The following is a 27711-nucleotide window of genomic DNA, read 5'->3' as shown; positions in this document are numbered from 1 at the left end:
GTGGCTGGAGGCGTCCAAAATGGCTGCTGTTCCGGTGGTTCGCACATGGCTGGGGAGGCCCAAGATGGCGGCCCACACGTGGCGCTGCTGGGGTTCGGGGTGGCTTTGGCCCTGCAGATGCTGGTGTAGTGTCCCTTCTTCCCGCAGCCCGAGCAGATCGCATTTTTCGCCGGGCAGCGCGCCCTGGGGTGTTTGGCCTGGCCACAGAAGTAGCGTTTCTGGCCTTGGGACACTGCTGCGGTAGTTGGGCCGTTGCTGGGATGTGGCTGGGGTGGCACGGTGCTATGAGACGGTCCTACCGTGTCCCAGGCTGTCGTTCCCCCGCGGCGTCCACAGTGCAGAGGAGTAGGCATCCATGCCCCGGTAGGCTGCGTCCAATGATAGTGCGAGTTCAGAGGCCTTGTTGAGGTCGAGGTCACTCTGCTCCAACAGCCGCTGTCGGGTGTAATTGGACCTGCGGCCCGCTACAAAAGCGTCCCGGATAAGTTCCTCTGTGTACACAGCGGCCTTTACATCCTTACAACCACAGGCCCGGCCAAGCACAGACAGTGCCTGAAGGTATTCCTCGGTCGATTCCCCAGGTTGTTGTTTACGACTCCCCAGGAGGTGCCTGGCGTACACCTCGTTCACTGGGCGCGTGTACTGGTCCTTGAGGAGCTTGAGAGCAGCCGTGTACGAGGTTGCGTCCTGGATGACTGAGTACGCTCGGTGGTTCACTTTGGAGGTCAGGACATCCAGTTTGTCCTCATCCGATTTGACCGTTGCAGCGGAGGCGATCAGGAATCTTTCAAAGCACCTAAGCCAGTGAGCAAACTTGGTGGATGCGTCCGCCTCCCGATGGTCTAAGTCCAGGCATGCTGGTGTGAGGATCTTCTCCATTATAAAAAAATCTTGTTAATAAAATTGATGCGCTATCAATGACTCAAAAGACTGAGGTTAAGCGAGTAACTAACAGGCTTTTATTAACAAGAGAATGAAGGTGTGCCTCGAGTGGTCGACCAGTCCAGAATACAGAGGGACTGTGGAGCAGTCACCTTTATACCTGGACTCGTGGGAGGAGTCAGCCGAGGCATGTACAGACATGTACACAGTGGAATACAAACACCCACACAGGCAGGTATAACAGTGGTTTACCACACTTCCACATTAAGAATGAGTTCTCAGGTGACCTGAGTCCAATGTGGAACCTACAGTCTCTTGTCACAGGTGGGGCAGATGGTGGCTGAAGGGGCGGGTAGGTGGGGTGCTTGGGTTGACGTGCGCTCCTTGCGCTTGGCTTCCGCTTGCTCCCGGCGAGAGATTAGAGGTGTTCGGTGCTTTCCCGGATTCTTCTCCTCCACTTTGTGCGGTCTTGGGCCAGGGATTCCCAGGTGTCGGTGGGGATGTTGCACTTTTTTCAAGGTGGCTTTGAGGGTGTCCTTAAGCGTTTCCTCTGCCCACCTGGGGCTCTCTTGCCGTGTCGGAGCTCCGAGTAGAGCACTTGTTTTGGGAGTCTCGTATCGGGCGTGCAGACTAAAGGTAAAATGATAGAATAAAGGTGAGACGATAGCTGTCTGAGGTGCCTTTTTATATTGCATACAGAAATTCAAACTTTTTTCAACATTTTGAAGTAATTACATAAAATCAGTTAGCTGTCTCTTTCTGAAAATGATTGGCGTATATCTTGACTTGATACTATCTGCTGTTTTCTTCACTGTTTAATGAAGGTTACTCTGTAACCTCCAGTAATCCTCTCCAGCTGTAAGTCCTGCATATGTTCTCTGCTGCGGACACTGGTTTGTTCATTGATGGTTGCTCCATCAGCCCAGTGCTATGGAATGCCCCAATCCCCTTATTTTACCACATCCCTAGCTACTTTCAGAAAGCACCAAAAAAAACTAACCTTTTTTCTTCTCTTTCTTGCTCTCTTTCCCTCCCCCACTCCTTGGCACCATTTGATTTATTTTGCCCTGCAAAGCTAGCTGATGTCTTTCTATATGGTGTGTGTATATATATTGTCTTTCTATATGGTGTATATAGATGTGTATTGCTACTTTTACAAATGCTGAATTAACTGCATTTCCAACAATTTGTTCCTATGTTTGAATGACAAAGTTGTAAATTAGCAAATCAATTTCATGTCCTCTTCCTTATACTTCAAGGTAGTGTTCTCCAATCTGTTGGCCACTAGCTACATGTAGCTAATTGGGAATCCAGAAGTGGCTAATTGCATTTCTGTTAAATGAATAAACAAACAGTTGGGCATTTGATCTCTATTCGTATGCAAGCGTATATCTGTGTACTTTAACCTTTTTGTGCATTTGTTGATTAAAGTGGTGATGAAAAAATGTGCTCAGACTTTTGATCAAGTGCTTTACTCCCCTGGTTACCAAATGGTAGATGTTTAGTAAATATATATGTGATGTCCATTTATTTGTATTGTGTATGTAATGCATTTTATACTCAAATTAGTGCATGTGGCTGAAAGAGTGTGGCTTGTCAGCAATTTTGTATTGGACAAGACTACTTTAAGATTAATTAGGAGACACTTTGTGAAAAACTGTCCTGTGCATGTTTTGGATGATCATTATTGCAGGTAATGGAAGCTCCAATATATTTAAGCATATTTTTAAGGATTGATGTCTTAATGGACACTGCATTCTAATTACTACCAGCAATCTTGCACAATTTTGTTCATGGGGAGCAACCTAGATTATCTTGGCTTGAAAGTCATTTTTAGTGGAATGGGCTGACGAATATACAGTCCTTGCAATTGCTTCTCACCAGTTGGAGGCAAGTAATGTGAGAACGAGGTACTATCCCACTTTTAAGGCTGTTTAATTTGGTAATAGATTTTAATAGTGACCCAATGGTTAAGACAGTGAGTAGCTGATCCATGTACACCAGAAGGTCCCAAGTTTGATTCTCTGTCTGTAGTGAATTAACTGTGAAGTAGCCTCCTGAGTCACACATGAAGAATGGTAACTTGGATTAGCTACTGGAGGGCAACCAGTGTCTATTGAACTGTACCCCAGAATGAAATTAATTACTCCGGGGAGGCTCGTGATGAAAGCTGGCAGAGAATGAATGATGTTTGGTACCTAGTGTAGGTGTGAAATATATGGAATACTTTGCTGTATCAAAAATAGTACATGGGAGTGCAGGATGCCATATATTCCGTGAGATTCTATGCAAGTGGGGGGTGAGTTGAGTTGTGGTTGGGAGCAAACCGTACCAAGCCTGTTGAGTGTTGTGCTAGATAGTGTTGTCCATCTTTGTTCTGAAGTAACATGCTGCTCTTCCATATTTAATTCTGCTCTGGGCTTTGCCTTGTAACAATTGTGTAATGAATTAGAGCTCGGATCCAAAATCCTATACATAAATTAGATCGGAGTGTGTCTGTATTTTGTAGTTTGTTTAATGGATAAAGAAATCGTGTGTTAGACTATCTCTTGGAGGGTAAATTTTCTAGAGTCTAGGTTTTTTTGGGGGGCGCTGGTGGTTAAGAGGTGGAGAAAGCCAAGTGGAAGGTGATTGCAAAGTGCACTCGACTTCCCATTGCTAAATATCAAGCTACAATGAGCAATCTTGAGGTTGCACAATGCATGGACTTGTATGGTGTCTTTTTAAAGTAGGATGTTTCTGGGCAGTTAATGGCATTGAGGGCTGAGCAGCAGATTCCTGCATGGTTATCTCTCTCCTGCTGTAGTGTTTTTCAAATGGGTTCTGGAGACAGCTAAAGTTTCTGTTTTTTCTAGTTCAGCCTGATTCGGAGGTTGTCAACTTGGGCTACTTTCTCTGCACAAGTGGAGGAAGTGAAAGCGACTGACTCAAAGGTGCTCACAGGAAGACGCTGGGTCATGGGAAAGAAACGCCTAAGCAGATTAGCACGGTTTGTGTTTACTGTAGCACCCTGCAGACTGCAGCAGATGCTCGGCTTCCCTATGGCCAGCAGTTTGGGCCAAGGTGAAATTTCAGATGGTAAGAATTCTGTGTTATTTAAAGTGACTTTAAAATAATTTGGTGACTGTATTCTAATCAATTATCTAATTGTTTAAAGCATGATTTCTGTTCAGCTTCCTGAAAGGCTTTGAGCTTTAAGTAAATTATGTAGATTTTTATTAACTTTTTTTTAGAAATATTTTAATTTTTTTTTTTAAATGACTAATCTCAGGCATTTGCAAATACCTTTTTTGGAGTAGAGGAATAAATGGGGAGCTATGCTGCAATCTTCAAAGTCTCCACACAATTGGAAGCATGTTAGTAGATCACTGTCCCTGCTGATCCCCAATAAAATGTTCAAACCCTGATTATTTTTTTTTTTTTTTTAAAAGAGCTTGCAATGACTGACTCGAGCATGTATGGTTCACTTTTTTGATCAGTAGTATGGAATAAATGGTAGCTGATGTGATGTAGTACCTGTGTTCCTTTGTGACTGCAAGCTAGCTAAACTACTGAAAGCCTATTTGATAGCCATATGAGTCAAGTGATATGTTGGTGTGATGTGATCTCACTAAGTAGACTCTACTTCGTGTTAGTTGGAAATAGCCAGATGTCTGAAGTGTAGATTTTAGCAGGATTTTGGGAAGGAGGTGCTTGGTCCTCTTAAAAATTGCAGCAGAACTTGTGTGCTAAAATTGCACATAAACCAGTTTGCATCTTTTTACTCTGCCTGTGCTGTGCCCCATCCCCAGTTGGGAAGCAAGATAGATGGGCATCTTGCTCTCAAGCAGCCACCAATGCCGTGTAATTAACTGTTTATCATCAATGCACAAGAGTGTCCAGAGATGGGTTTTTTTTTTTGTCCTATCCTAGGTGTGCAACCAAAATAGAAGCTTGTACTAAAAGGAATATCTTGCCACTGTGTGTTACAGCATGTTGGAAACCTAGTGCTATGTTACTATTGTGACCTTGTTCTTCAACCAAATGCTGGTTCAAGAAATTTTGTGCCACAGAAAGGAGTATTGAGGTTTTTATTTAGTCTCGGTTGAAATTTTGCCTACTGTTTGTGTGTAAAAGGAACTCCTTCAAAAAAAAAAAAAGTTTGGATTCAACTCTTAAAATCACGAATAAGGAAATGCCTTTTGTGTTAACTACACTTCACCCACAGCCTCTGTGGTGAGCAGTTTTTCACTTCTACAAAGTTCTGTTCAAATTTGCAAAGGGGGAAGGAGATGATTGAATGTAGTTCATTTTATAACTAAATTTAACAATTGTTCTGTAGAACAGACACTACTGGTATCTGATAAGGATTCCAGTAAAACCGCAGTCGATCTGAAAAAATCTGGTCATTCCTAAACAAACAAGTTGTTTAGGACCAGTGTAGGCACCAAGTGCATGTACTATGTGCTGTTTGTATCCTAGACGGACTTGTGTTCCTGGTGTGAAGTCTTGCAATAACTTGTAAATGATACCAGGGATATTTATCTAGTATTTTATCATTAGCTGGTGAATTTGGTTGGCTATTTTTGCAAACTAGTTAATTTTACAGCCCTTAAGTTATCTTATGATTTGAAGGTGTGAAAACTCTTTTTAGAACTAGCACTAGCAATGTTAGTATGTATTTTTAAACTGCTCCCATTTTACAATATAGTGCTCCTTTCCTCTGGAATGCATAGAAGAAATTTTGGCTAAATGTTCCACTTATTGCATTTGAAATATAGGGTGTATGTTTGAAAGTTTTGTACATGTAGGGCTGAAATACAAGATTGGTACTAACGATGAATACTTGACTGTAGCTTTCTTTCCACATGAGATACAGTGCTTCAAACTTTAGTGGGTTACCTTTCTCTTCTTCCCAGACCCCACTTTGTTTGAATATGCTTTGCTGTATAAGAATGAGGAGTAGGCCATACGGCCCCTCGAGCCTGCTCCACCATTCAATAAGATCATGACTGATCTTCCAACTCAACTCCACTTTCCTGCCCGATCCCCATATCCCTTGATTCCCCTAGAGTCCAAAAATCTATCTTTCTCGGCCTTGAATATACTCCCATGATTCAGCATCTACAGACCTTTTGGGGTAGAGAATTCCAATGATTTACCACCCTCTGAGTGAAGAAATTCCTCCTCATCTCAGTCTTAAATGGCCAACCCCTTATCCTGAGACTCTGACCCCTAGCGATTGCTGCACCTAGCATAATTAATGAAGCTTATTCCTGGAGGCCCAAACTTGACTTAAGATAGCTGTATCTTTTAAAGTAACTTTTCATGGCACAGGCAAGCGTTGAAACAGTGCTATTTAAGTGCTTTCATGTGTAACTTGTATTGCCTCAAAGGGGCAGTACAGATCTCCACCTAAAGTCTTGAAATTGGAAAGATAATTCTCCTTTCCATAGATTACAAATTCAGGTGTCTGGTACAAAATAAACTTGAATTGTAAATCTAATTAGCCAATGTTTGTCCGAGTGCAGTCATTTTAGAATTGAGTTTTGCTTCCTTTGGCCTGCATATGGAACAGCTGTCTGTTGCAGAGAATCTTTGTCTGAATTCCAATAAATTTGACTAAATGCAGTTTATTACATGCATTCTGCACTATAACTTCATAATTCATTTTAGAACTAAGAGGATCGCCAAATAAACCACATGGCAAAGGAAGCAAAAGGAAACAAGATGATGTAGATGAAGAAGAACTCTGCTGGATCGAATCTTTGTCCTGTGACCTACCAGAAGATGATGATTTAGTGGAGGATCCCACTTATGAGGTATTGATGCACATTGCAGTTAATGCTGTAGGATTATTTTTAATCTTCAAAGTTGTATTGGACCCTGTGGTTATGCACAACCACCACCAAACTGCATACATTTGCTTTCTCCTGAGGGCGGTATATTGTGTTGGGAGTATGGCCGAGACCGCAATTTGGGTATTGAGTGAGGGGCATCTTAGCTGACCTCTGTCCTCAAATGATATCCGCACATTGCAGCGGGAGCACGGTCAGTGGATTGTAACTTGGAATGGGAACTCTGTTTTCCCTCCTTTTTAAATAAGATACACTGACCATTTGTGATGCTTCAGCTTGCGCTGCCATTGAGATAATCTATTGTAACATAGAGCAAGGAGGAAATCTGGACCACCCAATGCCTTTACCCAGAAGCATAAAGGAGACTACCATTCGTAAAAGTACATCTGACTTTGGTGCCTTAGCTTTGATCAAGTTTGGCTTGAACATTTCTGGTTTTATCTGGCCTTCAGAAAGCCGAAGCCTGGTACTGTAGTGGTTACGATACTGGTCTAGCAGCCCAGAGGTCATGAGTTCAAATCCCACCATGCCAAATTGTGAAATTGAATTCAATAACTCTGGTAACTTGTGGGCAAGTGATGGGAAAAATAAGTTTTCCGATTTGTAGTAAAATCCAACTAATTCACTAATGTCCTATGGGGAAGAGAAATTGCCTTCCCCACAGCCCAATCTGACCTACATAAGTCTAGTTACACACTGTAATTGATACTTGATGTCCTTTGGTCCAACGAGGTATGGCCAATCAATATTGTCCTACCAATGTAACTCGCATCCTGAGGACAATTTGTTTTAAAAAAGGAAGCCCTTTTTCCCTCCCTTTCAAATGATTTAGAGCAGTATGATTGTGCTGCAGCCAACTCCTAGAACATTTTTACAAAAGCCTGTTTTTTATTAGTCACGTTTACCAGCTTGCAATATTCCCTCAATCTCTTTAGACATTTGTACCATTTACTTTTTACATAATGGCCTTCTCCATGCTGCACCTTTTTTAATTTAATTTTTTTTTAGTGAGTTTACTCGCAGGGAAACATAGAAACATAGAAGATAGGAGCAGGAGTAGGCCATTCGGCCCCTCGAGCCTGCTCCACCATTTAATGAGATCATGGCTGATCATCCAAATTCAGTACCCTGTCCCTGCTTTCTCCCCATATCCCTTGATCCCTTTAACCTTACGAAATATATCTAACTCCTTCTTGAATATATTTAATAAATTGGCCTCAACTGCCTTGTGTGGTAGAGAATTCCACAGGTTCACCACTTTCTGGGTGAAGAAATTCCTCCTCATCTCTTCCTAATTGGCATACCCCTTATCCTTAGACTGTGACCCCTGGCTCTGGACTCCCATGCCATCGGGAACTTCCTTCCTGTGCCTAGTCCTGTTTGAAACTTATAAAATTCTATGAGATCCCCTCTCATTCTTCTAAACTCTAGCGAATATAAGCCTAATCGACCCAATCTCCATATGTCATTCCTGCCATCCCAGGTATCAGTCTGGTGACTCTTCGCTGCACTCCCTCCATGGCAAGAACATCCTTCCTCAGATAAGGTGACCAAAACTGCACACAGTACTCGAGGTGTGGTCTCACCAAGGCCCTGTACAACTGCAGCAAGACATCCTTGTTCCTGTACTCGAATCCTCTCGCTATGAAGGCCAACATACCATTTGCCTTCTTAACCGCCTGCTGCACCTGCATGCTTACCTTCAGCGACTGGTGCACAAGGACACCCAGGTCTCGTTGCACTTCCCCTTTTCCCAATTTATTGCCGTTCAGATAATCTGCCTTCCTGTTTTTGCCACCAAAGTGGATAACCTCGCATTTATCCACATTGGGCAGATGCAGTATAATCACCCAACCTGTCCAAATCATACAGGAGTTTCTCTGCATCCTCCTCACAGCACACACGCCCACCCAGCTTTGTGTCATCTGCAAACTTGGAGATATTGCATCTAGTTCCCTCGCCTAGATCATTAATATATATTGTGAATAGCTGGGTTCCTAGCACCAATCCTTGTGGTACCCCACTAGCCACTGCCTGCCATTCAGAAAAAGACCCATTTATTCCAACTCTTTGCTTCCTGTCTGCCAACCAGTTATTTATTCAAGTCAGTACCTTACCCCCAATCCCATGTGCTTTACTTTGTACGCTAATCTCTTCTGCAGGACCTTGTCGAAAGCCTTCTGAAAGTCCAAATACACCACATCCACTGGTTCTCCCTTATCTATTCTACTAGTCACATCCTCCAAAATATTCCAGTAGATTAGTCAAGCATGATTTACCTTTTGTAAATCCATGTTGACTTTGTCTGATCCTGTCACTGTTTTCCAAGTGCTCTGCTATTACATCTTTTATAATGGACTCTAGCATTTTCCCCATTACCGATGTCTGGCTTACTGGTCTATAATTCCCTGTTTTCTCTCTATCACCTTTTTTTAAATAGTTGGGTTACATTAGCTACCCTCCAATCCATGGGAACTGTTCGAATCTATAGAATTTTGGAAGATGACCAGTAATGCATCTACTATTTCTAGGGCCACTTCCTTAAGTACCCTAGGATGTAGGTTATCAGGCCCTGGGGATTTATTGGTCTTGAATCTCGTCAATTTCCCTAACACCATTTCCCTACAAATACTGATTTCTTTCAGTTCCTCCCTCTCATTAAACCCTATGTTCCCTGACATCTCTGGAAAGTTATTTGTGTCCTCCTTTGTGAAGACCGAACCAAAGTATGTATTTAATTGGTCAGCCATTTCTTTGTTCCCCATTATAAATTCCCCTGATTCTGACTGCAAGGGACCTACGCTTGACTTCACCAATCTTTTTCTCTTCACATATCTATAGAAGCTTTTACAGTCAGTTTTTATGTTCCCTGCAAGCTTACTCTCATACTCTCTTTCCCCCTCTTAATTAATCCCTTTGTCCTCCTTTGCTGAATCCTAAACTGCTCCCAATCCTTGGGTTTGCTGCTTTTTCTGGCCAATTTATATGTCCTCTCCTTGGATCTTATGCTATCCCTAATTTCCCTTGTTAGCCATGGTTGAGCCACCTTTTTTTTGTTTTATTTTTATGCCAGACAGAGATGAACAAATTCTGTAGTTCATCCATGCGATCTTTAAATGTTTGCCATTGCCTATCCACTGTCAACCCTTTAAGTACTGTTCCCCAATCCATCCTAGCCAACTCGCGCCTCATACCATTGTAGTTTCCTTTATTTAAATTCAGGACCCTAGTCTCTGAGTCAACTACTTCACTCTCCATCTTAATGAAGAATTCATCATATGATCGCTCCTCCCCAAAGGGCCTCGCACAACAAGATTGCTAATTAATCCTTTCTCATTACATAATGGCATGGCAAGAGAGCCCCAGGTGGGCAGAGGAAACGCTTCAAGGACACCCTCAAAGCCTCCTTGGAAAAAGTGTACAATCCCCACCGACACCTGGGAATCCCTGGCCCAGGACCGCACAAAGTGGAGGAGAAGCATCCGGGAAGGCGCCGAACACCTCGAGTCTCTTTGCCAGGAGCAAGCGGAAGCCAAGCGCAGGCAGCGCAAGGAGCGCACATCAACCCAAGCACCCCACCCACCCGCCCCTTCAACCACCGTCTGCCCCACCTGTGACAGAGACTGTAGGTCCCGCATTGGACTCATCAGTCACCTGCGAGCTCATTTTTAATGTGGAAGCAAGTCATCCTTGATTCTGAGGGACTGCGTAAGATGATGATTACACAATACCCAGTCTAAGATGGCCTGATCTCTAGTTGGTTCCTCGACATACTGGTCCAGGAAACCATCCCGGGAGTGGAAGAATGTACCAACAAAAGCAGCAGTTAACCTCCTTGTTTTGAGTGTTTTCTGTCTTTTTTTAAAATCTAACATTTTCTTTGGCCAGCTTGTGTCACCTCACCCATAAAGGAAAGCATACCAGATACTTTTTAATAAGAAAATTAGACCTAAGTTCTGTTTTACATTTTATGCTTGTTAGCAATCTATGGCACACAATATTAAGACAGGAATTGTATTTCCAAATGTTCTATCTTGTGGATAGAGTGCCTCAGAGGACTGAGGTCTTAACTTGGCCAGGGCACATCTAACCTTTTTGTACTTCATTTAGTTGTCTTAGAGGGACCCTTCTCTGTCCAGGCAAAGAATAAAATATATGCATAAAACACACTTATTCCAGTAAAGCAAAACAAAGTCAGTCAGCTGCAAATTACTGTAGGCTGAAGTCACTATTTCTCTTTGTCATGAAACATTTTTGTAGTGCTAAAAATGAATTCAAACTAGTGTTGACTACAGTCACCGTCATTAGTTTCCTGAAGCATGCAAGATGGTGGGAGAGAATGGTTGGTTGAAAGGAAGGAGGCAATAACCTTCACACAGTACTTCTGATGGCCATGGTTATTGCCTGAGTTATTGTCTCTGTAGTATTTCATTGCATGAGAAATGCACCTGATGTTTGTTCTCTCTTCCCTCCCTTTTTAGTGAATTTTAATTTCTATCACAGTAAGGGTGTTAGTGGATTTTACACTTTTGTAGCCTAGTGTTGAAAGCATTATTTATTTCTGTCAAGTAAATGTATGTTTAGATGCCAAATTCAACTGGTTCTTGGGCCTTGGCTGGACTTCCTATTAGTGTGAATATTTCCATTTTGCACACCAGCCATTCTTGTGATGTCTCTTGAGTGAGGTTGCCTATTGGTGTCAAACTAGTCCGTTGTGCTGTCGGACCTGTATCTATTGGGAACTGGGTTAAGACTAGTTCAACTGAGGTTTCCCCCCCCCCCCCCCCAACATGGACTCTTACAAGTCAACCAAGAAACAGGATGCCTATCCCATTAACTTGACTTGTACAAAACACGCTGCACATTTTTAATTTAATGCTTAAATGGGCCTGGCATTATTAGGACAAAATTAGTGACTTTACTTGCAGGGCGTGGAAGAAGTTACCAAACCAAAGCAGCAGTTACACTCCTTGTTTTGAGTGTTTCTGCTTTTTTTTTAACCTAATGTTTTCTTTTGGCCAGCTTGTGTCGCCACCCCCATAAAGGAAAGCATACCAGATAAATTTTAGTAAGAAAAATGAGGCTTGACCCCCCCCCCCAAAGTGATGCTGAAAATAACTTGATCCCAATTGTGGCTAAATGGTGCAGCACACTGCTCCCCGACCCTGTGGTTGGTTTCTTGTGCCACACTAGGTAGGGCAACCAACAATCTCTCCAGGCATAAAGTAAAATTGTAAATTTCCTCTTATTGCTACCCACTCAGTTTCTTGGAACTGGCCAATGTTCATGTTGGACCAGGAGAGCACATAAGACACTTGCCTGCTGGGCTATCCTGATGCTAACCAGCTCTAGGTTTGCATTAATACCACCTTCTTGCCTGATGGGAGCAGATTGCTTCCCTAATCAGTATTAAGAAATGCTTGGGACATCTGGTGCTAGAGGTGACCCATGGTTGCTTTCTATCCTGCACCTGCCCCAGCTTTGAGTTCAGGTCTTTTTTGAAACTTGTCTCTTGATGGGATGCTTTCTTGCAGCTGAGTGTGTAGGAACTTTTAAACCTCTTTTTGTCAGTCTCTCTGGCTATGTTGGAATCTTGAACTATGTGAAATGTAGTGATGTGCAGGGATCCATGGTGTTCTCCTCCTAAGTAAGGGGCAGATAATGTGCTTTCCCACTCCATTGCCACTAAGTGACACTAGTAGATTAAACACACCCATTTCTCAATTATTGGACTTAGAGCAATATAGAGCCTGCATTTGGTCCTTACAAAACCTTCCTTCTCTCAATGGCTGACTCTGGCACTAGGGACAACTGAGTCAGAATCTGTCAAGAGCAGGTTAATGATTCTGGTATCACTTTGTACCTCACCTGGCTTGATGACTATCCTATTTTATGAAAGAAGCATAGAATCCTCTGCTATCTTCATTGGAATATACTGTTCCCCCTTTTCTTCCCATCCCCCCTCCAAACCTCAGCTTCCTGTGAGATTAGTGTTTGTTAATTTTGGAGCGGGAAGCTAACTTTCTGGTTGCTGGCTTTAATCTAAGTGGATGAAATTGAGGTGCTGGTTGTGGAACAGAATTTTCAGTAACTGAGGTGAAAGTTCCTACCTTTGCAGAGCACAGCCCATCAAGTAGAGGTGGATCAGGAATAAGAACATGATGTGGTTCTGAGCCTCTTTAAGGGATATTTCTTTTAACTTGGGCAGTTGGTCTGTCTTTCAGTCTGAATTTGAGTATTTCTCATTGGGTTGATTGCAGTACCTTGTTTTACAGCTATTTGCTTTTTTTTTTGTTGTAGTCTGTAGTCCATTTCCATAAGCACTTCTACTTTCTGGCAGGTAGAAAATCTAGGCTTCATTGAGAGATGCTTTTAAGGTGTAGTCCTACCTGGTGGGCTTAACCTGAAGCAAGTCCTTAAGAGACTGCCTGACCTGACCTGAGTTTCTCCAGCACTTTCTGTTTTTATTTCAGATTTCCAGCATCTGCAGTATTTTCTTTTTGTTTTCCTTAAGAGCATCTGTGCAGTTGCTGTATACGTCCACATACACTCATTAAAGCAATGTTGTTTGGATTGGTTGTGTTTGTTAAAACTACACTTTAACAGGTATAAGTGATTTTGTTTTTGCTCCTTTGCAATGGGCTTTCCTCTTTTTGTATTGATTTGTTAGCTTCCAGCAGTGTATAAAGAAAGTAGGAAATAAAAATGCAGAATGGCACAACTAACTGGAAAACTAAAACAGTCTTCTCCACAAATGAAGAATTTATTTTTGAATCTTTGGCTTTCTAAAGGATGTGCTATTGTTTTAATCAAAATCAAAGTGGACATTCCCCACACAAACTTATTTTGCTTTGTTAGCTTCCAGCAGTGTATGAAGAAATTAGGAAATAAAAAGTAAAGATTGCCTACCTGCTACATAGTCTGCTATCCCCATGCCGTTGCTAAGAATTGTTGCAATCCAATTTTGTCATTTTATTCTTAGAAGTTCATCAAAATAAACTTTAAGTGGGACTATAATTGTATGGTCATGTCAAACTCTTAACACTTGTGTAGGCTCTTGCTGAGTGGGTATTCCTTCAAACTTGTTGCATTCTTTTGAGGCAAATGTGACCCACTTTTCCAATCATTTCATATGTGATTGAACTGTTCTATTACTGCCTTCTATATATCCAAGTCTTGCATGTCGACTGTCGCATGCCAATGAGTGTAAAAGATCATCCGTTGCACTTTTCTGATTGGCTTAAATAGCCACTGTGGGTTCAGTTAACTCTGAAAATGCTCAATATCCAGATAGAAAAAGCTGCCAATTGCAAGTGAGGAACTCAATCCAATTGTTCAATTTGGGCTACAAGTTGGAAACCAGCAAAATAAGTTTGTGTGGGGAATGTCCACTTTTGATTTTGATTAAAACAATAGCACATTCTTTAGAAAGCCAAAGATTCAAAAATAAATTCTTCATTTGTGGAGAAGACTGTTTTAGTTTTCCAGTTAGTTGTGCCATTCTGCCCTCTACTAGTTAAGGTTTCACTTTGTGTTGGTAATTGATTCCATTTTCAAACTGACATTCTGCATTTGCAATTATATTTAGCCGAGCAAATACTACACTGATTCTGATGAAGTCAGTGAGGAACACAGGGAATGTAATGATACGGAGACAGACCTGGAAGTAGAAGAGACTGGAGACCCTGGCTTAGTAAGGCTGAAAGAATCTCCTTGCCATGAGGAGGTAAGAGCTAGATAGTTTGCAAAATGAAATTTGACTTTTTGGGAAGATTGTCTCATTGGCAATTAAATCTATCCATCATTCGACATACATTTTGGAATAATTGAAGTTGGAGAAATATGTTCAAGATGTTTCACATTGCTATTACCCTTGAGACTCCTCTTCATTGTAGGTGTTGTTCCTTGTCTGCCAGTTTAACATTTTGTTTGTTTGTAGCCAGTCATGTTTAAAGGGTAACTGTATTCTGCAGATCTGTCCCATAATCCTAATTTCTCTTAAAATTATATGGAACTGTCTTCATCGGCAGGGTGTTCAGAACTGCTGTTTAGAGGTGGCCTGAACTGCCTAGTGTGGTGTAACACTTCATTCCTGGGATCTGAGTACACAGTTGGACTGAAGGCAGCCCTTCATACCGTAAGTGCTGTGCAAAGTGACTCTTCTCAACATTCTCTCAATCTGCTTTGCATAACACTTGCGTATAAAATGTTACAAGGAGTGATTAAAACATCTGAGTGATTAAAACACCAATGATGTTTCCGAGTAGCATTGACTTTTATGGCACGTTTACTTTAAGTGAGTTACTGCTTCAAACATTTTCAGTAACTGCTAGATTTGATGCATGCTACTCTGGCTGTCTTCCAACAATGTTGCAGCATTACTGAGAACCATATTTTGTTCCGGACTTTATTTTGCCTTTCCCTTTACAGGGCTGGTATGCAAATACTGGCCTGCATTTCTCCCCTCTGCTCCCACTCTCTCTTCCCCCCCCCCCCAAAAAAAATATTTGTGCAAGGAGGGTATTGCTGTTACATTCCTCTTGTACCGTATGCCTGAATTTTTCTAAAGTGCCTCATGAGACACCATATCAAATGGCTTTTGAAAATTGATATAAAATACCTTTGCAGCATTCCCTTTATCCAGATTGGTCACTTAAAAAAAAAAGACAAAAGTAAATGTGTCAAACGCTACTTGCCTTTAACCAATCCGTACTGGCTGTCTTTGATTAACTCATGCATTTCTAAATGTTTACTAATTTTGTCTCAAGTTATGGATTCTAAGAGTTTTCCCACAACTGACATCAGGCTAACAAGTCTATAGTTAACCTGATTTATCCTTCTCTCCCTTCTTGAACAGAGGGGTTACATGGGCTGAGAGACTGAACAGTAGCTGTATTTGCACATTTGAGAATTGAAAAGTTGTAGCTAGCAGAAGGGAGAACGAACATTTATCCCATTAATCTGGGCTGCATTTGGGCTTTGAGCTGACTGGATTGTTTGCAAAAGGCTACCATCTTGCCTCCTGAATGCAAGGTACTTAAGAAATTTAAGATGCAGATATTAAGCTAAATACTGAATAATGTAATTTCTATACACTCTAGGAGAAAGAAACTGGTGCACCTTGCATTGATTCTGAGGAACAGATCAATTCAAGAGGTAAGATTTTAAAATCTCTTGGCATCAATACTTATTTTGCCAATAGCAATTGCTTTTGACTAGGTAATAGAAAACACCAGCCTGTTCCACTCTACCATTGACTGAATTAAGTTCTAACACTACAATTCTTAATGGGCTGTAATTTGCAGCCCCTACGGGTGTGTACGCGCCCATAAGGGCCACGCAAGTTCCGGGTTTAGGCATGTGAAGCGCATGCGCTAAAACCCGGCAATTGCGATCTGTCAAGAATCTTTTTGACAGATCGTCCACATTCCTGGGAAAAGAGCATCCGGGCGGAGAGTTGGGCTATTCTGCCCAGTGAATTCCCATGAAATTCTTACGCCTGGTAAAAGCAGGCGTAAGCCCTGCTTTTACCAGCATAAGTTTTTTTAATAAAAACAGAAATTAAATTTTATCAATTTATAAATTTAAAAACCTGTGAAATAAGGTAAGTTTACTTTTAGCCCCTTAAAACATGTACATTAAACATGTACATTTATTTTTCAAATTAAATTTTTGTTTTAAACATTTAAGTGCCATTTTAATTAATTTTAAATGTGATTTTTTAATTTATTTGCAGTGTAGAGGTATTTTTTTGGGTATTCCCATTCATACTTATGGGGTTTCTGTACATTTGGAGTCTCCATAAGTATGAATGGGGATTCCCTTCTTTCATTTTTTGAGCCGGCCCATGTGACCCCAGGGGTGCTTGCGAATCGCCTGCGCCCCTGTGATACGTGGGCCTCTTCTTAAAGCCAGGGGTCTTGTACCTTGTTGCATATTCAGCCAGAAGTGCCGAGTGGATGATCCATATCGGCCTACTCCGAGGTCCCCACCATCACAGAAGCCAGTCTTCAGCCAATTTGATTCACTCCAAGAAACGGCTGAGCGCACTGGATACAGTAAAGGCTATGGGCCCCAACAACATCCTGGCTGTCGTGCTGAAGACTTGTGCTCCAGAACTAGCCGCGCCTCTAGCCAAGCTGTTCCAGTACAGCTACAACACTGGCATCTATCCGACAATATGGAAAACTGCCCAAGTATGTCCTGTCCACAAAAAGCAGGACAAATCCAACCCGGCCAATTACCGCACCATCAGTCTACTCGCAATCATCAGCAAAGTGAAGGAAGGTGTCATCGACAGTGCTATCAAGCAACACTTACTCACCAATAACCTGCTCACTGATGTCCAGTTTGGGTTCCACCAAGACCACCTGGCTCCCGACCTCATTACAACCTTGGTCCAAACATGGACAAAGGAGCTGAATTCCAGAGGTGAGGTGAGAGTGACTGCCCTTGACATCAAGGCAGCATTTGACCAAGTGTGGCATCAAGGAGCCCTAGTAAAACTGAAGTCAATGGGAATCGGGGGGAAAACTCTCCAATGCCTGGAGTCATGCCTAGCACAAAGGAAGATGGCTGTGGTGATTGGAGGAAAATCATCACAGCCCCAGGACATTGCTGCAGGAGTTCCTCAGGGCAGTGTCCTAGACCCAACCATCTTCTTCAGCTGCTTCATCAATGACCTTCCCTCCAACATAAGGTCAGAAATGGGGATGTTTGCTGATGACTGCAGTGTTCAGCGCCATTCACAACTCCTCAGATAATGAGGCAGTCCATGTCTGCATGCAACAAGATCTGGACGACGTTCAGGCTTGGGCTGATAAGTGGGAGGTAACATTTGCGTCGCACAAGTGCCAGGCAATGACTATCTCCAACAAGCGAGAGTCTAACCACCTCCCCTTGACATTCAACAGCATTACCATTGCCGAATCCCCCACCATCAACATCCTGGGGGTCACCATTGACCAGAAACTTAACTGGACCAGCCACACACATACTGTGGCAACAAGAGCAGGTCAGAGGCTAGGTATTCTGCAGCAAGTGTCTCACCACCTGACTCCCCAAAGCCTTTCCACCATCTACATGGCACAAGTAAGGAGTGTGATTGAATACTCTCCACTTGCCTGGATGAGTGCAGCTGCAACAGCACTCAAGAAGCACGACACCATCCAGGACAAAGCAGCCCGCTTGATTGGCACCCCATCCACCACCTTAAACATTCACTCCCTCCACCACCGGCATACCGTGGCTGCAGTGTGTACCATCTACAAGATGCACTGCAGCAACTCCCAAACCCATGACCTCTTCCACCTAGAAGGACAAGGCAGCAGGCGCATGGGAACACCACCTCCAAGTCACACACTATCTTGACTTGGAAGTACATCGCTGATCCTTCCTCATTGCTGGGTCAAAATCCTGGAACTCCCTACCTAACAGCATTGTGGGAGTACCTTCATCACTGACTACAGCGGTTCAAGAAGGCGGCTCACCTTCTCGAGGGCAACTAGGGATGGGCAATAAATGCTGGCCTTGCCAGCAACGCCCAGATCCCATAAGCGAGTGTAAAAAAGAATGTATTGCTGGTTTCCAGAGACTCTTGTAATGGAAGGGATTTATGGTATCAGGATGAGTAGTTTAATTTTTAATTGGACATTTGAGCCTTTGCTCCTCTAGAACCTTAATTTACTGCATTCGGCCCATAATATCTGCTGGCTCTTTGCTAGAGCAACTCAAATCTAGTCTTGCTGCCCTTCTGTTCTCTTTTCCCCCCACCCCCCCCCCAGTATAGCCCTGAATTGTCTTCCGCTATTCCCCCTAAACAATGAAACGGTGCCCGGTGTGAACTACTCACTAGTAAAGCATCCCAGGCTCCAACAGCTCTCTGCGTAAATACATTTCTCTCAGCCCCCCTCCTCACCCTTGGTGACCATTTTAAAATTGATGACCCCTTCCCTTCTTCCAACACTTCCTCCTTTTCACTGACTCTCCAACCAAAGGAAGTGGTCTATTCTCTCTCCACCCTGCTACTAATATCCTTTTGATCTTCTCTGCTCACGTCTCGCATCATAACTATTGCTTCCAAAGACTGGCATCATCCTGGTGACTTAATGCTGCCCACTCTCTCTGGCTTTAATGACCTTTTCTGTAGTGGGGGCACCTCAACATGCATGCAGTACATTGCTTCTTTCCTTTTGTAATCTGTGCTACTATTTATAAAATCCAAATTTCTGTTTGTCTTTTTTATGGTGCTATCTACCTATACTTATTCTTGGAGCATTGAACCCCAAGGTGCCAGCACATCCTTCAGTGTCTTTCTGTCAAGTACATACTCTCGCTCCTCGTTTCTCATTCAGCTAAACCTTTTTTTTTTCTGTCCTCCCAAAGTCTTTGCAGTTCTGCTTGCTGTTTGCCGTACTCCTTCCAGAGACCAGATGTCATTTCCAGTATTGTGAATGTATATGTTGCCTGAGGAAATTTTTTTTTTTTAAATGGAATGAACTGGTTTAGCTGGGAGTCTGTTCACTTCTCTCTACCAAGAATAGTGGGGAAGAGAAAACTTCCTTCTCATCTTGGACTGCAATTTTATCTAAATTTGATCTCCAGTAGTTTTGCAACTCTGGTAACAGACTTCAGATACTGGAATAAAATCCAGAAATGCTGAAAATACTCAGCAGGTCAGGCAGCGTCTGTGGAGAGAGAAACGGTTAACGTTTCAGGTTGGTGACATTTCATCATGAGATACTGGAGCACAGAATTTTTCAAAGGGCTTGGATGGGGTGAATAGGGGAAGATTATTTCCTCTGGATGAAGATACAGAGCTGTGGGAAGTCGGCAGGATAATGGGAATAGTTTTGGTTTACTCCAAGAACTGGCACAGATACAATGGATCGAATGGTCTCCCTCTGTGTTGTAAACCGCTAATGTTCCTGTGATTCTGACTTCGTAAATTAGTGAAGTTTTGTTGTATTCGGTAAAGCGCTTTCACTGAAAAGGCAGTAAGTGTTTTGTTTTTACAATGTGCAATGCCTTGCATTTATCCATGTGAGGGGTGGGGAGAGAATCCTAATGGGTCCAAATCCCTCTGAATGTCTGCCATCAGTCCCTTTGTATGACCCTGTTTAATTGTATAGCCTGATGTTAGTCAAGTACTTTTTTTTTTCTCTGTTGTATATTTGTGAATAGGAAATGAGCCCTAGTGTACATTGGTGAGCCAGGGTTATTCCTGTTGCCTTGTGTGTAGTTAATTGTATAAAGCTTGCCTTAGACTTCATATGAAGTCTATCAAATGCACTTTGAAATTCCAAGTGAATCATCACTAATCTGACCTTGATTCTGCTTCCCATTGTGGGTGTTGGTTAATCTTTTTTGCTTCAAGGTACTGCTTGCTGTTCTGTTTCTTTGGTGTAGCTCTGGAGCACATTTTGTTTGCTTGATTTTCTGACGTGTATCCCATCTTAAGGTTTCAGTAAGTGAATCTATTGCATCAGCTCTTAAATTTGACCCTTATACTGTAAAACATGTCTTATTCTTAGATTTCTGTGGTAAATGACTAGATCTGGCATTTTCTTGGCTTTGCAATTAAAGCTGTTGTGGATTCACCTGGTACCTTTCTGATCTTATTTCAATCCGATTTAATCCTTTTTAATAAATATCGTGGTGGTTCTTAGGCAGAACTGAGGATGACTTGCTTCCACACTAAAAAATGAGTTCTCCGGTGACTGAGTCCAATGCGGGACCTACAGTCGCTGTCACAGGTGGGGCAGACGGTGGTTGAAGGGGTGGGTGGGTGGGGTGCTTGGGTTGACTTGCGCACCTTCCGCTGTTTGCGCTTGGCTTCCACTTGCTCCCGGCGAAGAGACTCGAGCTGTTCGGCGCCTTCCCGGATGCTTCTCCTCCACTTTGTGCTTTGTGTGGTCTTGGGCCAGGGATTCCCAGGTGTCGGTGGGGATGTTGCACTTTTTCAAGGAGACTTTGAGGATGTCCTTAAGCGTTTCCTCTGCCTACTTGGGGCTCTCTTGCCATGTCGGAGCTCCGAGTAGAGCGCTCGTTTTGGGAGTCTCGTATCTGGCATGCGGACGATGTGGCCCGTCCATCGGAGCTGATCGAGCGTGGCCAAAGCTTCGATGCTGGGGATGTTGGCCTGAGCGAGAACATTGATGTTGGTACGCCTATCCTGCCAATGGATTTGCAGGATTTTGTGGAGGCAGCGTCATTGGTACCTCTCCAGTGCTTTGAGGTGCCTGCTGTACATGGTCCATGTCTCTGAAGCATACAGGAGGGCGGGAAACTGTTCAACTTCCTTCACCTCCAGTCCAGATCCAAGGTCGTCCCATCCTCTGTCATCGAATTACAGTATGCAGACGATGCTTGCGTCTGCATACACTGAGACCAACTATCTTGGGGTTACCCTTTGGGGCACCACCTTCGCCCCCAAAAATGTTGGTGCTCCCTGCGGCCAATCTTCCCAGGTACTGCCCAGAGAGGGAGGAGGGGCACAACTGGAAGCACCCCACGTCCCTCTTGGGCGCTGCGAGCCAATATCGGGGCGCTACGTGCCGCAGCGCCACGCTACTGCAGGCCTTCCTCCCCTTATTAAAGGGGAGGGGCCTGGCGCAGCACGTCCCGGTGCCCAGCTGGGCTACCAGGGATTGGGAGTGCTGGCAAACGAGCTGGGCACTCGAGTGCCGGGCTCACGGAGAGCAGCCGGCACCCCGTGGGGGGGCTTCACGGGGGCCGGGGGCAAGTGCGCCAATCAACTAGCGCCGCGCCCAGATGCTAGTTGATTTGTGCCTAGTTAAGGGAGGTGCAAATCAACAGAATTTAGCCCCCCTTTGTCTTTAATGCATTCTATATATGATGGGATACATAAAAGTACTGTAGAGTTAGGGGTTAATACTAACTCTTGATTGAGTAACTATTCCTGAGTGTTTAACAAAAAAATGCTAATCTTGGGACATGAGCTGAAAGTAGCACAGATGGAAAGGAGTTTCTGTAAACCTATTGGCATTCCAGTAGGTATATTAAAAATACTGTGCTTGCTGAGGCAATCTGCAGTTTGACTTGAGGTCTGTTGGTGTAAGTACTACTGCCTAATGGGATGGGCGACTGAAAGCTAAGACCATCTCTTTCCAGCTGGCTCAACTTAGTGAAATTTATATAAAGCTCCAAGTGTGATTTTTAAGAACATTTATACGGCAATCTAAAAACTGGAAATAAACATCAGATCTAGTTGTATCTGAAAGAAAAGCAAAGATAATTGAACAAGTTGTTTTTTAATATTGAAGTGCTGGCTGTGACCATGTTTCCCAGAAAGCATTGAGGAGAGGAGTATAAATGACTCCAGTTTTAGTTGACTTTCCGTGAACTACTTGGCTGAGTGAATAATGACATTAATTGTTAACCCAGTTCAATCAAATTAATTGAATGGCAACAATGGACAAATGTGGTTATACTTGTTCTTTGTGAAGCTTTGCTATATGAATTTTTGATGGCATAAATTGCCACTTTAGCCCTCTTACAATCTATAATTGGCCTGTATTCACAAATGTTAGGCCAGATTTTATGGTAGAAATAACGGTGAGGCTAACAACACTCACCGTTGTTAACATGTAAATCGGACTAACTTCCAGATGTTGCACATGTGCAGTTAAATGCATAAATCAGGAAGGTGCTGTCCGAGGTGCCCTGCTCCTCGAGCTGCGTGAGAATGGTATCTCACCAAGAGACATGGCATTGAAATGCATGGCACGGCGTGAGGTTGCTTAAAAAGTTGGGGCTTGCCCATTCTAGTGTAAGTAAATTTTTAATGGCATAGTAAGCCTGGCACTGAAAATTAACGTTAACAAGTGTGGAGTCTCAATCCTTCAGATTTTAATTATTGTTGATTGAAAGAGAAAGAAATATATTTTTTCAATCCACTCTTTCCCTTTCTTTATTTTGCTTTCTGTACCTGATTTGGCATTGAATTAAATATTCTAATGGACACTTCCTGGATTAGCATCTGTGCTGTTAATTAATAAATCTTCAGTCAGATTGGTTAAGGAGCTGCAGTTGCCTGCCCTGTTCACAGGTCCTTGATGCTCTGTAAGGAGGCTTTGCTTTTTCAATAGTTGGCTGAGAGGATCTTCCAGTGTAAAAAGGCCACAGAAAGTCTATGGGGAAAGTGTAATGAAAGGCTGGCCCCGTTCATTCGCTGCTGACCACACAATCCAGCCCATTGTCTTAGTCACCTGCTTAACTTCATACCAAGCGTCTTGAGAATGAGGAACTGAGAGAAATTAGATTTGTAAAAAAAAAAATAGTACTGAAGAAATTAATGGGACTGAAAGCTGATAAATCTCCTGGACCTGATGGCCTACATCCTAGGGTTTTGAAAGAGGTGGCTATAGAGATGGTGGATGCATTGGTTGTCATCTTCCAAAATTCCATAGATTCTAGAACGGTTCCTGCAGATTGGAAGGTAGCAAATGTTACCCCACTATTTAAGAAAGGAGGGCGAGAGAAAACAGACAAGTTAGCCTGACATCAGTAGTAGGGAAAATGCTAGAATCTATTAAGGACGTGGTAACAGGGAACTTAGAAAATAATAATAGGATTGGGCAGAGTCAACACTGATTTATGAAAGGGAAATAGTATTTGACGAATATTTGTTTTTTGAGGTTGTAACTAGTAGAATAGCTAAGGGGGAACCAGTGGATGTGATGTATTTGAATTTTCAGAAGACATTTGATAAGGTGCCACACAAGAGGTAATTAAACAAAATTAGGGCTCATGGGATTGGGGGTAATATACTAGCATGGATTGAAGTTTGGTTAATGGGCAGAAGAGAGAGTAGGAATAAACGGGTCATTTTTGGGTTGGCAGGCTGTAACTAGTGGGATACTGCAAAGATCAGTGCTTGGGCCTCAGCTATTCACAATCTGCATAAATGATTTAGATGAGGGGACCAAATGTAATATATCCAAGTTTGCTGCTGATACAAAGCTAGTGGGAATGTAAGTTATGAGGAGGATGCAAGGAAGCATCAAGGGGGATATAGACAGGCTAAGTGTGCAAGAACATGGCAAATGGAATATAATGTAGAGAAATGTGAGGTTATCTACTTTTTTGGTAGGAAAAATGGAAAAGCAGAATATTTTTTAAAAGGGTGAGAGATTGGGAAATGTTGGTGTTCAGAGGGACCTGAGTGTCCTTGTACACAAATCACTGACAGTTAATATGTACAGCAAGCAATTAAAGCAAATGGTATGTTGGTCTTTATTACAAGAGGATTTGAGTATAAGAGTAAAGGGCCTAGAAATTCACTGGGGCGCCAGTCTCATCAGGGCGCCGGAAGTACCGCCCCGGAAGGAGTCGCGGCCGTCTGCCGCAAATTCACTTTCAGCACCCCAGACGGAAGCACGGTGCTACTTGAGGCGCCCCGCAACCCTCTTGGGGCGCTGCAACTGAAAATCGCAGCGCAACGTGCCGCAGCGCCCCACGCTGTGGCACGTTGCGCTGCGGTACTGCAGGCCTTCCTCCCCTTAAAGGGGAGGGGCCTGCTGTAGCGCACTGAGCGCGAGTGCCGGCAAAAGAGCCCGGCACCGAGAAGTGCCGGGCTCTTGGGACACAGCTGGCACTCTGCCGGCGGGGGGGTGTTCAGGGGGACGGCGGCGCGGGGAGGTGCTGGCAGGCGGCCAGCAAAAAAAAATGGCCGCCCCACACCTCCGCGCCTCTACTGCTGCAGGTAGGCCCGCCTGAACCGGTCGCAAATTGCGACCAGCGTTAAAGCAGGGGGCGCTACTAAATTTCACGTTCGGGGCGATGCGCACACCGATTAAGTCATCGGTAGCGGCGCAGCGCTAACGGCTAGCGCAGCCATTAGCGTCCCGCTAAATTTAGCGGGAGGCGTGGCCAGTGGCGCAAAACCCACTAAGTGCCCTCTTAGGGCGCTAACGGGTGGCGCAGCCCACTTAATTTCTAGGCCAAGATGTCTTACTGCAATTATATAGGGCCCTGGTGAGACCACACCTGGAGTATTGTGTACAGTTTTGGTCTCTTTTTACGGAAGGATAGAGGGATTGCAACAAAGGTTCACCAGACTGTTTCCTGGGATGGGGGGGTTGTCTTCTGAGGAGAGATTGAGTAGACTAGGCCTATATTCTCTGGAGTTTAGAAGAATGAGAGGCGATCTCCTTGAAACATACAAAATTCTTACAGGGCTTGACAGGGTAGATGCAGGGAGAATGTTTCCCCTGGTTGGGGAGTCTAGAACCAGAGGTCAGATTTTCAGAATAAGGTGTCAGCCATTTAGGACTGATGAGGAGAAATTTCTTCATTCAGAGGGTACTGAATCTTTGGAATTCTCTACCCTAGAGGGCTGTGGAGGCTCAGTCGTTGAGTATATTCAAGACACAGATCGATTTTTGGGATATTAAGGGAATCAAGGGATATGGGGATAGTGCAGGAAAGTGGAGTTGAGGTAGATGATCAGCCACGATATTGAATGGCAGAGCAGGATCGAGGGGGCTGAATGACCTACTCCAGCTCCTATTTTTTTATGTTTCTATTGATGTAAGGGGAGTTGAAATACAAGTGCTGTAGCATTAATTTACAAGTTCCTACAGGCCTGGAGTGTGTACTTTTGTATTTCCACATCTGTTTCAGTAGATGTAGTTGGTGCATGTTAACCGGCTGTGATTTCTACCTGCCATTAAAGGAAAAGCTAAAATGTGCCTGAAGTAGTTCTCACGCAAGTGGCTGGTTACCAGTTCAATCATGTGGCACTTGGGCCAAATGTTTTTTGTAATTTTACGTAGATTAGTGTACCATTTAGCCAGGGTCTTAATGTATTGTAAAACATTCAAATGTTTCCTTTTGCCTCTAGTAAATTCTAACTTTTTTTTGTTTGCAGATTGAGAAGCTGAGATTGACTGACTTTCTCCCTAAATATTTGACGCAACTGGACTTTTGTACATTCAGTTTTGTATATTGTGCTTTAATAAAAATTGAATTCATGATTAAGCTGTTCAAAGGGTCAAATTGAAAGCTGCTTTTTTTGCTATAATAACTAACCTATCCAATACCCTTCTGTCTGGCTTCCCACCTTTGTAAACTTCAGCTCATCCAAAACTCTGCTGCCTGTATCCTACTTCGCACAAGTCCTGTGTTCACTTGTCGTCCCTGTGCTCGCTGACCTACATTTGGGTCCTGGTCTGGCAACTACTCTTAAAATTCTCATCATTGTTTTCAAATTTCTCCATGGCCTTGCCCATCCCTATCTCTAACCATCTTCTGCCCTACATGCCTCTGAGATCTCTGGCCTCTTGTGCATCCCTGATTTTAATCGCTGCACGATTGGTGGCTATGCCTTCAGCTGCCTAAGTCCTAATCTCTAGCGTTCCCTTCCAAAAACCTCTCCCCTCTACCATGCTACTTAAATCCTACCTCACTAGCCAAGCTTTTGGTCACCTGTCCTAATATCTGCTTATGTGGCCCAGAGTCCAGTTTTATTTGACGGTTCTGTGAAGTGCTTTGGGATGTTTTACGACACTAAAGGTGCTATATAAATGTAAGTGGTTTCTGACGTAATTCTCACTAGTATATCCTACACCAAATATGTACAGTCAATGGTAAACCTGAATTGATGTAAATCTGGTCTCTTAACTGTACTGCCAGATCCACTGCTTAGTTTTAGAACTGGGTCAAACAGTTGTGCTCCATGTTGGAAAGCAGAACACTGCCCATGTGTGCAACTGTCTGTCTGGCTTACAAGCAGTATTTATACACTAACATACAATCAGTTTTAATGTTGTGAACTGTCTTAAAACAACCAGTTTAAAGGCATTCCACTTTTCTTTTAAATGTTGGTTTTGTACCAGTTGCAGTTTCACTACACCCTGTGTGAAGGAGGTTTCTGCCACCTGCCCCTCCCCTGTAGGGGTCTCACCTGCCAAGTCCTTAACTATTAATGGCTTACTGCAGTGATTCAAAACAAATGTCAACGGTAATTTGCAAGAGTTTTTTTTAACTAAGACAGTTTTTATACTTGTCTTTGTTTTGTTGTGCTTTAGAAGGGTCACAGCCTTAACAAAAAATCTTATTCTAAACTAGCACCATTATATCTTTTGTATGTGATATGACAACTCTTGGCCCCCAACCAAAATCGCAATCTTAATTGATTCGACTGGTTAGAGCAGTGTTGCCCAATAGAAATTTCTGTTCACCACATGCACTTTTCTAAAGCAAGAGCTTGCATCTATAAGGTGCCTTTAACAACCTCAACGTGCCAATGAAGTATTTAAGTGTAGTCAGTGTTGAAACGTGGCAGCCAACTTGCATGCACAGTCCCACAGACCGTATTGATAAATGTCCAAGTAACCTGTTTTTTTGTGATGTTGGTTGAGGGATGAATGTTGTCCACGACACCTGGGGAGCTCCTTTTCAACATAGTATCATGTGTTTTGTTGCGTCTCACCTGAAGGACATCTCCTCCAGCAGAGCAGCACTCCCCAAGTACTGTTCTGGAGTGTCAGCCCAGATTAAATGCTTAAGTCTCTGAAATGGGACTTGAACTCGCAGCATTCTGACTCTGAGACGAGAGTGCTCCCACTGAGCGAAGGCTGACACTTTTTGAAAACACCTTGCATACACTCTCCATATAGGTAGTGGACTTCACATGTATTTAGTTAACCATCTACCACCTCCAATAACCAAGGAAGTAAAGCACCCGCAATGATCAAAAACATTTGCACACAGCTTTTTGTTTTAACATTTTACCAGCAAATGCACAAAAGTTGAAGTACACATGCATGAGTGTGAGAGGCCATGCCTGATGACGGTGACTCTTTTTATTTACTAATCAGAAATGCCTTTAGCCACTAGTGGCTATTGTATTGAACAACTCTGCGTTAGCGGGAGGCTGGGAGTAGACCGTGTCAAAAGTGTTTGTGTCATAAGTTGTTGGCAGAACTCTTAAATTAGACCTATTTAAGAGTTCTATTAGGCAGAGTTG

The 27711-nt window shown here is 43.2% G+C and overlaps 1 protein-coding gene across 2 annotated transcripts in view; it reads left to right on the top strand.

The window, feature by feature from the left end:
- org (oogenesis-related gene) overlaps nt 1-25758 on the top strand; it is a 30037-nt gene extending 4279 nt beyond the window's left edge. The window contains exons 3-7 of one of the 2 annotated variants that reach the window (XM_086006030.1): nt 3738-3960; nt 6538-6683; nt 14308-14445; nt 15821-15875; nt 25612-25725. In XM_086006030.1, the coding sequence (XP_085862156.1) occupies nt 3738-3960; nt 6538-6683; nt 14308-14445; nt 15821-15875; nt 25612-25616 (567 nt within the window). In that variant the 3' untranslated portion in view covers nt 25617-25725. Of the gene's footprint in view, nt 1-3737; nt 3961-6537; nt 6684-14307; nt 14446-15820; nt 15876-25611 lie in introns of both variants that reach the window. The other variant, XM_086006029.1, reaches the window with a different exon arrangement.
- Nucleotides 25759-27711: the final 1953 nt, after the last annotated feature.

This window comes from Somniosus microcephalus, chromosome 13, assembly GCF_052327205.1.
Source record: "Somniosus microcephalus isolate GS21.2 chromosome 13, FLI_Smic_1.0, whole genome shotgun sequence".
In the NCBI taxonomy this organism is placed as follows: domain Eukaryota; kingdom Metazoa; phylum Chordata; class Chondrichthyes; order Squaliformes; family Somniosidae; genus Somniosus; species Somniosus microcephalus.
Note: the sequence above shows the minus strand (reverse complement) of the source record. Positions and strands in the feature narration are given on the sequence as shown.